General features: G+C 45.6%; 1 protein-coding gene across 1 annotated transcript in view; it reads left to right on the top strand.

The window, feature by feature from the left end:
- Positions 1 to 12,972, top strand: part of CCDC38 (coiled-coil domain containing 38) — a 1,810,821-nt gene that overhangs the window by 1,018,116 nt on the left and 779,733 nt on the right. Inside the window, exon 11 of the mRNA XM_069629826.1 lies at positions 4,274 to 4,382. Coding sequence (XP_069485927.1) covers positions 4,274 to 4,382 — 109 coding nt within the window. The remainder of the gene's footprint in view (positions 1 to 4,273; positions 4,383 to 12,972) is intronic.

Genomic DNA, 12,972 nt, shown 5'->3' with positions numbered 1-12,972 from the left:
ATTTCGTACATATTTGTCACTTCAGTTACATCGTCACTCTTCAGTATTTTCATATTGTTTCAGCATGGCTTCGTATATCTTCTTTATGACATCACTCTGCCCTCGTCAGATTTCACTCATTGCTCCATGATGTCCCATGGTGTGTGCTGACATGCTCCCTACGGCATCTTTCCACACTTTTAGTGCAAGGGTACATTCGATACAGTTGTCTAAGTGCATATCATCTCTCATATACTCAATGAGGTTAAGGCATAACACATGGTTTCTCACACAGGGCCCTTCTGCTGCTGTTTCAGTATGACGACGGTGAGGAGGCGGGAGTTAGGGAAATGTGTCCACCTGCTCCTCTACACCATCAAATGCAGCCAAAAAGTCAATATAAGCCACACAAATAGGGGAGGCAGTTTTGTTAAGGGCACCTTCTTTCAGCCAATGTAATGCCAGAGGATTGTGTGAAGTAGCAGGTGTTTAATAACATGATTAATTACAGAAAGGAGGCTCCCTGTCAATCCCTTCAATCAGGACGAGACGCATCAGATTGCAATAGCAAATGCATGGGGTCCAGTGCAGTAATCAGGCAGTTTGCATGGCTGTGTAAATCTGAGTTCACCCCTGATGTTCAATCAAGGCTCCTAGATATGCCCTTTGATGGGTCCAACCTATTTTGTCCCAAGGCAGAGGACAGCCTAGAGAAAGTACAGACTTCAAAGGCTGCAGCAAAATCTCTGCGGGCAGCCATCCGCCAGCCGCAACAACACCCACCCTCACATTGCTGGAGAGGGCGGTAATTTCATTATTGCTCCTCCTTCGGTCAAAGATGAGGAGGTCAGACATTACAAAAGCAAGGGCAAAGAAGAGTTACACATGCCCCAAGAGGTCATGGTGGAAAGACTGACCAGGCCGCAACGCCCTTGTTGCCCTCACCCCCAAAACCTCTCTGAGCACCTTGTTCACAAGACCCCAGTGGAAGGTAGATTGACCGAGTATCTGCAAGAATGGCACGCAATTACTTCTGATGCATGTGTGCTACAAAGAGTAGCCCAAGGGTACTGCCTTCCCTTTCTGCAAAGGCCCCCAGATTGTTCCCCGAGAAAATACTCTCTTCGAGATCTGGATCCGCTCCTCTTACATGAGATTACATGTTAGAGAATGGTCCTGTGGAGAAGGTATCTGTAGCAGAATGGGCCCATAGTTGGTACTCTACCTATTTTCTGACCCCCAAGAATGACAGAGGGCTACAGCCTATCTTGGACTTCCGGCACTAGAACAAGTTCCTCAGGAAAGACAAATTCAAGATGGTCACTCTTTCGCAGATCCCCCAGACTGGATGCTGTCACACGATCTTCAGGATGCTTACTTTCATGTGCCTATACATCTCAAGACAAGAAAGATAGGTCAACTACCCCTTCTTTTAGTCCCTAAGTAGCAACAGGTCCGAACAAAGACAATCTGGAATATTCACAAATTGTTGCGACCACCACTTTTTTATAGAAAAAAATATCATCTTCATTTATTTTACTGCAAGTTTTAAAAAACTTACAAATAAACCTATACATATACACCTTGTAACATATAATACTCAACCTGTGTGCTCGCACTTACACTCTACTGGTGTCTGTGCACCATTATATTGGCAACAGGTGCCACAGGTGAAAGAAGGAAACACATCCAACCACAAATATAAAAAGAGAGATAAAAAGAAAAGAAAACGGAAAGAAAAATGGAATACAGTCTGAAATGCTGTTTATCTCGGATGTTACTTTGCTCATTCACGGTGCACTTCGCCTTCGCGACGAAAAAATACACCTTTGCAAATAAATTCAAACATTGTTTCTGGGGAGTCAGTTGTTTTTTACTTTGATGTTTGGTAGTTTAAGACTTTCCCTATCACTGTGCCATGTTATTTTAGAGTGTACCTGCTATTACCAAATAGGAAGCAGGGACACCCTCGTGATGTTTTAAAGTAGATTCAAAGGAAACACAAAATGGTAACAGTTTCCACAATTCTAGTCGACATATGTTTCGGCCATCAGGCCTCCTACAGTTAACCCTCACAGTGCTGTGTGGTCTGGTAGGTTTTTATATCCCCATGCCCCCTCCCTTTGGGGAGGCCCCATGAGGGCGCTTTGAAACAATATTTACTTCCTGTATAAGCGCCTAAAAAGCAAAAATAAATAAATAAAATACATTTTTGCTCTTGAGACAGCTTATCTAAGACCAAAGACGATAAAATTCACCCCTGCTCGGATAGTCAGACCAGTTATCTGCATTTAGCCTAGCTGTATACTTGCATCCAGGACATATCTGACTGCTGGGTCTGCACATATCTTCTCTGTGAAATAGACTTCGGATGGCTTTCCAATGGCACTTGTTCCCTTCAAATGCAAGGACATCTGTGATGAGTTGAGAATTCTCATGGAATATGAAAGTCTGAAGACATGTGAAAGGATGTGGCTCTCAGAACTGCTTTACTGAGCCACATAATGTCTCTACACTCTGAATGGGATAGGAAACCTGTTCCTACTAGATTGGCATCTCCTGTCGAAGGTCTCCTCTGTTATGCTAACAATGGCACCCATTTTATGGGCATTAGCAAATGTGATTATGCGTTATCAACCTCAAAGAACATTACAAGCAATAGTGTTATTTTCTTTTTTGATGCACTTTTGTATTTTATTTGTGGAACACATGCCTACTATGTTTCCAGCACATTGGTCAGGTTCCTGTTATATTGGTTCTATTGTGCCAGGCTTTCGCCATTAGACTACACTGCCTAAACCTCTATAACAAAGGAGGAGCTCTAAGTGGGTTATCTATCGCTCTTAGGTATTAATCACCAAGAGAAAATCGTTTGCTGGTCACTACCGTTAGAGAATGTTTAGGTAAGCTTGTATACTTTGGTTCTACAGAACCGCATGCATGGCTTTTCATACCATGCCGGCCTCCTAGGGAGATTTATTGGTCCTGAGTGTTCCACGTGTGATCCTGATCATTCTAGCAGCTTGCTGGTATTATTTCGAACACTTGTAACTCAGCTGCTACCCTATACAGGGAAAACATAGATACCCGTTGATTCCTAAGTGATTGACTTACCGGATCATTGGGGTCCTAGAGAACGTACATATTTCATGGAATTTTGATGCTACTAGCAGCCTACATTGGAATTTATCGAATGATCGTTCTTATAAAAATGTGTTCTTAACTGCACCTGCAAGAGTGCTGCAAATGCTATGAAGGTATGTGAGAATTGATGGTAACTAAAATGAATGTAGAACCTTCAGGACAAAGGGATTATTGGTATCTAAAATATAGGTGAAGCATGTTTAAAATGTTGCGAGGCCCTTTGCAAAATCCTCATTTGAGGATGACTGTTGAGTAAAATCAAATGTGAGTTCCATGCAATTTGCACAGGCCTGTCATAAAAGCAAGGACCTTTCAGAGTAGGCCTTCAACCATTTTGGCTGGTGCTTTGTAATGAGGGAAACAAGAACGTGAAAAGGAAAAAGCAACTGCTGATGCAGGAATTTCTGTGTTAGCAATAGTTATAAGGTAGACCGCTTTTCTTATAGGTATCTTTAGGGAGTGAATTTCTCAGTAGCACTCCTTTCCTTTGCAAAGGCTCAATGGTATACAATAACCTAAGACACCCAAGCAAAGCTGTAAGCTTATCTGTCTACTAACAAAGTCTGTGACACCCACAATGAACTAACTGAAATGTAACACCTTCACTTTGGACTGACTCACTGATGTCATAGATTGTTCCTGTGTGATCGTGTATTTACTGTTATGCAATCGAAAACCTATAGGACAGTGTTGAAATGTGAGTGGAGGGAAGAGCGTCTTCCTAGGGAAACTCTCTTCGTGTGAGACCTCTCTCCCCCACCAGTGTGACTACTGAATTAAGATTGCTAAAATGACACATTTTAGTTCTGTGTTTCTTTTGCACGACAGTAAAATGAGCAGAATGCTGTTGGTTGGTGTACTGTTAAAACCTATTGTGGCATAGGAAATATGTAACTGGGGATGACATTTTGGGTACGTTTCTGGTGTCATTTAGTAGGGATCGCACATCTGAATGACTCTTTGATGTACTGTGTAAAAACATGTTCAATAGCTGGGAATGGGTGAAAATAAAAAATGGCCAAGAGCCAGTATTACAAATAGGCAAATCAGAAAAGTTCCAAAAGAGGATACAAATTCTATGTGTTATCTTTTAATTTATCTCCCAAATTCATGACGTAATATTTTTTTTTATTTCCAAAACATTGTGCAGGAGCAGACGGCAGGGTTCCTAGAACAGCATCCAAAATAGATTCAAAAGAAGGTAGATCACAAAGTAGGTACAGAACATCATTCTCCGAGAACAGAAGATCATCTGCCAGGTACGTGAAGCGTATGCTGTGCCAACATTGTGTTTCAGGAAAACAAATGGAACCTGCCTTTATAAATACTTGATATGATGGTTCAGAAACTGGGTAATTAAAATATTTACCATCAAATCCTGAGATTGAATACCGTTATCACTGCTAGCACCTGCTCCTCCGACTCGTATACAGAAAAGCTGTGCTGCATTCGACAAATATATTTACTCATATTCTCACAAAGGGCAACAAAGCATTCAGTTACATTTATAGATTCACATGCTGTGAATATTCCCAGTTATCCCACTGAAAATCCTTTGTAAAATAAAGTGGCATTTAGAAGAAAAACTGTATATTTTTAAAGAAATAAGGAGGTTCTATATATAAGTACATTTAAAAAAAGTCTCAATTATTATTATTATTATTAGGTTATTTATTGAGTGCAGACCTAGCTTCAGGAAGCAACGCAGTGCTTTACAGTCATAGGGGGAAGAACATGATGAGTGAAGACCGACATGTTTTGACTGTCAGCCTTAATGTACACCCAGTCTTCATTAGGGTCTTGCAATGCTCTCACTCTCATCCTTAAGTGTGTTTGATATACCCAATTAATCAACAGTTTGGCTTCATTTACACCACTCTTCATCAGGACCTTGCAATGCTCTTATTTTCATCTATATGGTGTATATATCTGTGGTGAAAAGCAACTTAATTGATGTCAAAGCGGGCTTTAGTTTTCTGTACACTCATTTATAGCCAACCATGTAATATACAATATTCACCTTTCCAGCGGTTATATGAAAATTACCTTAAAATGCTAACATTTGGGAGTACCACTGTATGTAAGTGCAAGTTTATTCTAATGTGTAAGTTGCACAATAACCACAAATAAAGGGAGAACATACTGCTATGTTGTCACAGTCTCCTGACACCCTCTGGGGACCTCAAGTGGGGTGACCAAAGGGGCCAGCTGACCTCAAGCAAGCTGGTGTTGTGACCAGGGTGGAATGGCTTAGTCCCTGTCTCAGGGCTGGCAAGTCTCACTTTGCCATAACTAGAAACTCGGCTGTCAGCTAGCCATCCACCTATTGGCGACTACCTTGTATTGCATTGGAGTATTTATAATGTGCAGAACTGGATGGAATTAACTGCACCTAGGTGCAGATGATTTAGGAAAAATAAGCATAGCTTTTTAGACATGAACTAATATTTCAGCCAACGCCAATCCTAAATTGGTTAATTTAAAAGGTATGTTTCGAGGGATTTACGGAACTGGGTACGTGCTTCCATCTTCCTGATGTCCCAAGGAGGGCTATTCCATAGTCTGTGGCCATATATGCAAACCGTCTGTCTCCCCTGGAAACACAGCGGGAGGGCTGGCCCTTCACGCTCATACAGTTAAGAATAGATAGGCTACGGTAATTACAACCAGGGAGAGGACCACCCAAGAGGGGGGGGCTAGTCAGCACCAAAACCCACATCAGAACTGGAAGCCACTCTCAATGGTGGGGTCCACCATTGCAATCACATACATCAACTGCCTTAAGAGAAACTCCTGAGTTCCCTTATTTCAGAGAAGCTTGAAGGCTGGGCAAGGGTGTGGCAGGCAAGGAGAGGACCAACCTGTCACAACCCTCGCCCAAAATCCCCTCTGGCAAACCCATTGGCCAGGTGGAGTCAGGACTCGGGCCTCTAGAGCCTGGCATCCTCTTCAAAAGTCCTCATGGGGCCAGTCCTGACGCCTATGGCGCCAGGCTCATACACCATAAACAACAATGTGCTTGGGAACTACTTTATTGTATTGTCAGCCAACATGGAGGCATCCACATAGCTTGGCTCCTAAGAACCAAGCTATGCGGTCTAGTGTTTTGGGTGTGGCAGGCCTGGAACTATTTCCCTGGTACTACTTTACCTGGGCTATATAAACCACACCCTGACTGCAGAACATGCTTCGTGTTACTTTGCAGCTTGCAACGTGACGCTCACCATGTCCAGCTATTCCCTCGAACCTCGGAGAAGCAGAACCTGCAAGGTGACAAAAGGAACATCATTAGCAGCAGCATCTTAACTGCAGTCTTCATCTTTAAACACTTGCAGCTACTGAGAACAGCTTCCTCGAATCTGCGCGCCTCCCGGACAGAACGACCTGAAAGAGGAAGATAGAGGCAACATTAAAGAAAGCTGTAGAGACATTTACAAATTATGAACTGCTCAAAAGGCTTACCTGGCTGGTCGCCTCTCGGCTGGCACCACTCCGGACATTTCACTCGCTCTGAAGAACACTGCGACCTACAAGGAAGGAAAACACAGGTTAGCAAAGGCAAGACTTCGCGGCGCTTTGCATATCGCTTACCGCATCATAGCACTCTTAATGCGCCATCATTTACCAGCGGGGCTCAACCAAGCCAGTTTGCCGCGCTGAGGCTCTGTATACCTAAGGGAGAAAAAAGATACTTTTTAAACAAAGAAAGGCATGCAGGATAGCAACAAAACTAAAGAACAGCAATAAGACCTACCTGAACAATATCAAACGGGCCGGCGTCAGTGAAGTAACTGGACCGCACTCGCCCATGAAAGGCAACGCGCTCCTGCAAAGAAGGCAGGACGGAGAGCACACCTCATTCTACCACAAGGTGAGACGAGGGCGCGAGAGGGACTGAAAGTATACAGGGGTGGAGGGAGGATACTTACCTCAGTCGGTCAGTCTTGAACACAGTCCTCCTGTATTTTCAGGCAGAACCTTCCCCGCAGACCACATCAGAGCAAAGCTGAGAAGCATACCAGTGAGTAACCCGGCTGGGTGGCGTCCCTGTGGATACCAGGTGAGCGTAACAGAACACGAAGCCTACCATAACAAATCCACCTGGGCACCATGGAGACATCAGAAATGGACCAATTGGCCCAATTACAAGGAGAGCTTCGTGCTGAGGTTCATTCTGCCCGACAAGAGACTAATGCCCTCCGGAGAGACCTAATAGTGACCAAAGAACGCACTGAAGAGATTAGCAGGCAATACTTGCAATCACAGGCAGGACAGACGCCTCTACCTGGAAGCAATCCAATGATGCAAAACCCCGCCATACCACCCACTCCGGTACAGATCACGTTACCTGGAATAGTGCCCCTGGCACCACCAGAAAGGTTCTCAGGCGACCCATGGAAGTATGCAGCATTCATCAATCAGTGCCGCCTTCATTTTCTTTGTAGGCCTGGAGCATTTCCAAAAGACCGAGCTCGGGTAGCTTTTGTCTTATCATACCTGAGTGGTAGTGCAGCAGATTCGTCAGTGCCGTTGGTAACCCATGACGATCCTCTATTACATGACTTAGGGGGGTTCCAGAGAGAAATGGAAAAACGTTTTGCTCACCATACCCAGGAACAAGCAGTAGACAATGAACTCTTGTCCCTCCGACAGGGGAATCAGGACTTGTTAATGTACATTGCTACCTTCAACAGACTGGTTGCCGAAGCTAGGTGGCCAGAAAACAAAAGAACCACGTTATTCCATTGAGGCTTACGAGGCGAATTAAAGGACGTCTTAGCCAAGGTGGTTGATCCACCCAGAGACTGTGCAGAATTCATAAATCTGGTCGTGCAGCTAGACCACCGGTTGCCGGACCGAAAGGCAGACCGGCCTAAGACGGACCCTCGGACCGTGTATGTTCGACCAAGGGAAAACACACCCCGTGTACCTGAAAATGCGCTAGAACCCATGCAGATTGGAGGGATACGGCCTCCATTAACAAAACAAGAGCGGGACAAAAGAAGACAACAACAGCTTTGTTTGTATTGTGGGAAACCAGGACATTTCCTGAAGGACTGTCCAGTAAAACCCCCAAGAAGAACAGTCGGGCCACAGAGAAGGATGAAGCTAAGGAATCGGGAAACTACCAAGCTCGACAAACGTAGAGGTCAGTTTGTCGAGTGAGAAGAAAGAGTTGCTGACCTCGCACTTTGCAATAACAGTGATCTTAATTAACCACCAACAGTCGTCAAGAATGCATGCCGTTGAAGCTTACATCGATAGCGGAGCAGTTGGAAATTATATTGATCAAGAAATGGCAGCAGAGATGGGGCTTCCTTTGTGTTCTAAGCCAACTATGGACAAGGTAACCACCGTGGATGGGACAGAAATCGCTTCCGGACCAGTAACCCAGTGCACAGCCAGGGTAACCTTGCTGTGCCAGGACGGACATCGGGAGTCTATTTCATTCAATCTCATCAAGGCACCTCAGTTCAGGCTAATACTAGGGATGACATGGTTGGTTGCTCACAACCCTTTGATAGACTGGCGGGCACGAGAATTAACCTTCCCCAGTGACTGCTCCCCTGCCTGCTATTACCAAGAGGAGAAACCCAACGTCTGTATCCCCATGAGTCCCGAAGCGACAGTATCAACCCTGGGAGCAACTAATAATACCTTGCCAAGTGAATACCATGATTTCCAGGATGTTTTCCGAAAGGACCAAGCCAATACATTGCCGCCCCGTAGGCCCTATGACTGTCAGATCGACCTTGTTCCTGGTGCACAAATCCCTTGCGGCAGGATCTGCGCTCTCACAGAACCAGAAAACCTTCATTTGAAATCCTATTTAGACCAGTACCTTGCAAACGGATTTATTTATTCCTTCGTAGTCCCCCGCAGCCAGTCCTTTGTTCTTCGTACCGAAAAAGGAAGGAGACTTGAGAACCTGTATTGACTACCACGCATTGAACCAGATCACCGTGAAGAACCGCTATCCCTTGCCACTTATCCCTGAGATGCTAGACCAAGTTAAAGATGCCCAGATTTATACCAAATTGGACCTTCGAGGAGCGTACCACCTGGTCCCAGTCAAAAAAGGAGATGAATGGAAAACCGCCTTCCGTATCAAGTACGGCTTGTTTGAATATCAAGTCATGCCCTTCGGGTCATGCAACGCTCTTGCGGCATTCCAATATTTCATGAATGACGTCTTAAGGGAGTTCATTGATGTGTGCGCCTTAGTGTACATAGACGACATCTTAGTATACTCAGCCTCGGAAGAAGATCATGTCAGGCACGTTCGTTCAGTCCTCACTAAGCTCCGTTAACATCGCTCGTTTGCAAAGCTTGAAAAATGCTTTTTTCATGTCACTGAAGTAGAATTTCTTGGTTTTATCCTTACTCCAGGAGGCATCAGAATGGACGTGCACAAGGTAGATGCCATTCTGAAATGGCCTTCACTGACGTCTCTGAAAGGGGTACAAAGCATGCTAGGCTTTGCAAACTTCTTACGCCGGTTCATCACAGACTTCTCTCAGGTTGTGCACCCAATCACAGTACTTTTATGAAAAAACAATAAAAAGTTTGCTTGGACCGAAGAAGCAGAAGAAGCCTTTCAGGAACTTAAACAAAGGTTTACCTCCACTCCAATCCTGCGACATCCTCGTCCAGACCTCCCTTATGTCGTTGAAACTGATGCGCCCAGTCTCGCAATGGGGGCTGTCCTTTCACAGAGAGACCCGGAAACCGGCCAGCTACATCCTGTGGCCTTCTGGTCAAAAAAGTCCTCACCTCCAGAGATTAATTATGCCATCACGGGCAAGGAACTCCTGGCTATCAAATCCGCCTTTAAAGCCTGGAGGCACTACCTTCTGGGGGCCAGACACACCATTACAGTCATCACAGACCAACGAAACCTGCAATATCTCAAAACAGCCAAGGCCCAGTCCTCGCGCCAATTACGGAGGGCCCTTTTCTTCGCCGAATATGATTATGTAATCACATTTTGACCAGGAGTCAGAAACGGAAAGGCGGATGCCTTATCTCGCATGGGCATAGATGAAATAGCATATACAACTCCAGACCCAGTACCTAGTATACCTGAAGACAAACTCTTGGGTATCATGACAGCCTTAACACAAGCAGAACTACGAAAAGAAATCCAACGGACAATGAATCCTGATGCCTACCTCACATGGCAAACTCAAAGAGAACAATATACCATCAACGACCACCTACCCTTTTTTTAGGGATCGCCTATATGTACCCAAGAAGGAATTACAACAGCATATTATTTCAAACTATCACGATTCACTGATCGAAGGGCATCCTGGGATCGCCAAAACCCTAGCTAAGGTGAAAGAGAACTTTTGGTGGCCTAGCTGGCGTAAGGACATCATTCAGTATATTCAGTCCTGCGGTGTCTGCGCACAAAATAAATCACAGAAACAAAAACCATCTGGTCTCCTACAACCATTGGACATTCCTCCAGTTCCATGGCACAGTTCCCTTGACTTCATCACTGATCTACCTCCAAGCCAAGGGTTCAACACCATCCTTGTAGTTGTGGACTTATTCTCGAAGATGGCCCATTCTATTCCTCTCAAAGGCCTCCCAGACGCAGCCGCTTTAGCAAAGGTGTACCTGGAGGGCGTGGTTAAGCTACATGGCTTCCCTTCGGTTCTGGTCTCTGATCGAGGCAGCCAGTTTGTTTCAAACCTCTGGAAAAAAAGCTGTGCAATGGCGCAAATCGACGTTCGGCTATCTACCATTCACCATCCCCAAATGGACGGCCAAACCGAGAGAACCAATCAGACATGCTGCACCACGAACAAAGGAATTGGAAAGACCTACTATGGATAGCCGAATATGCATATAAGAATTCTTTGCATTCAAGCCCGGGACAAACGCCCTTCTATACCCTTCATGGCAGACATCCACGTACCTCTGAATTGGACCTTCCAGCCAGCTTGGAAATGCCAGCAGTAAAGACTCTACACACAACCATTACTCAGGCTTTCAAAAGGGCAAAGGAACACCTTATTCATGCCAAAGAAAAACAAAAGAGATTCGCTGACCAACACCGGAAAAAGGCCCCTGATTATCAAGTAGGAGACAAAGTGTGGTTAGCCGCTAAATTGGTACCCATCAAGGGAACCCGGACCTTTCATCCCAGATTCTTAGGACCTATACCATTAAGGCAATTATCAACCCAGCAGCTGTGAAACTGGATTTACCACCTAATCTACCCATCCACCCGGTATTCCATGTGCCCCTCCTGAAACCAATGCAACCCGGCACACGGATTGGGACACTACCTAAGCCCATACTTGTTGACGGAGAACCAGAATTCGAAGTCAAAGATATCTTGGACTCTAAATACTCTAGGACCAAGCTATATTATCTCGTCGATTGGAAAGGATTTGGACCACAGGATAGATCCTGGGAGCCCAGTGAGAATATCCACGCGCCACGTCTAATCAGGAAATTCCATCGGAACTTCCCAACCAAACCTGGGCCAGACACAAGGAACACCATGGGAGGGGCCTTAGGGGGGAGTGCTGTCACGACCCTCGCCCAAAACCCCCTCTGGCAAACCCATTGGCCAGGTGGAGTCAGGAATCGGGCCTCTAGAGCCTGGCATCCTCTTTAAAAGCCCTCATACACCATGAACAACAATGTGCTTGGGAACTACTTTATTGTATTGTCAGCCAACATGGAGGCATCCACATAGCTTGGTTCCTAATAACCAAGCTATGCGGTCTAGTGTTTTGGGTATGGCAGGCCTGGAACTACTTTCCCTGGTACTACTTTACCTGGGCTATATAAACCACACCCTGACTGCAGAACATGCTTCGTGTTACTTTGCAGCTTGCAACGTGACGCTCACTGTGTCCAGCTATTCCCTCGAACCTCGGAGAAGCAGAACCTGCAAGGAGACAAAAGGAACATCATTAGCAGCAGCATCTTACCTGCAGTCTTTCTTTAAACACTCGCAGCTACTGAGAACAGCTTCCTCGAATCTGCGTGCCTCCCGGACAGAACGACCTGAAAGAGAAAGATAGAGGCAACATTAAAGAAAGCTGTAGAGTCATTTACAAATTACGAACTGCTCAAAAGGCTTACCTGGCTGGTCGCCTCTCGGCTGGCACCACTCCGGACATTTCACTCGCTCTGAAGAACACTGCGACCTACAAGGAAGGAAAACACAGGTTAGCAAAGGCAAGACTTCGCAGTGCTGCGCATAGCGCTTACTTACCGCATCATAGCGCTCTTAATACACCATCATTTACCAGCGGGGCTCAACCAAGCCAGTTCGCCGCGCTGAAGCTCCGCATACCTAAGGGAGAAAAAAGAGACATTTTAAACAAAGAAAGGCATGCAGGATAGCAACAAAACTAAAGAACAGCAATAAGACCTACCTGAACAATATCAAACGGGCCGGCGTCAGTGAAGTAACTGGACCGCACTCGCCCATGAAAGACAATGCGCCCCTGCAAAGAAGGCAGGACGTAGAGCACGCCTAATTCTACCACAAGGTGAGGAGAGGGCGCCAGAGGGACTGAAAACATACGGGGGTGGAGGGAGGATACTTACCCCAGTCGGTCAGTCTTGAACACAGTCCTCCTGTATTTTCAGGCAGAACCTTCCACGAAGACCACATCAGGGCAAAGCTGAGAAGTATACCAGCGAGTAACCCGGCTGGGTGGCGTCCCTGTGGATACCAGGTGAGAGTAACACAACCAACTGGAGGACCAAGCCAAACTCAAGGACCCATCAGGGCTGCAAGCCATCCCCAGGAGACGCCATTGACCGATCTCTATCCCGTCTAACACACCTAAGATCCCTTTCATCAGAGAGAGGTGG

Source organism: Ambystoma mexicanum, chromosome 12 (genome assembly GCF_040938575.1).
Source record: "Ambystoma mexicanum isolate Mex_15411 chromosome 12, UKY_AmexF1_1, whole genome shotgun sequence".
Lineage (NCBI taxonomy): Eukaryota > Metazoa > Chordata > Amphibia > Caudata > Ambystomatidae > Ambystoma > Ambystoma mexicanum.
This window is presented reverse-complemented; position numbering and strand designations above follow the sequence as displayed.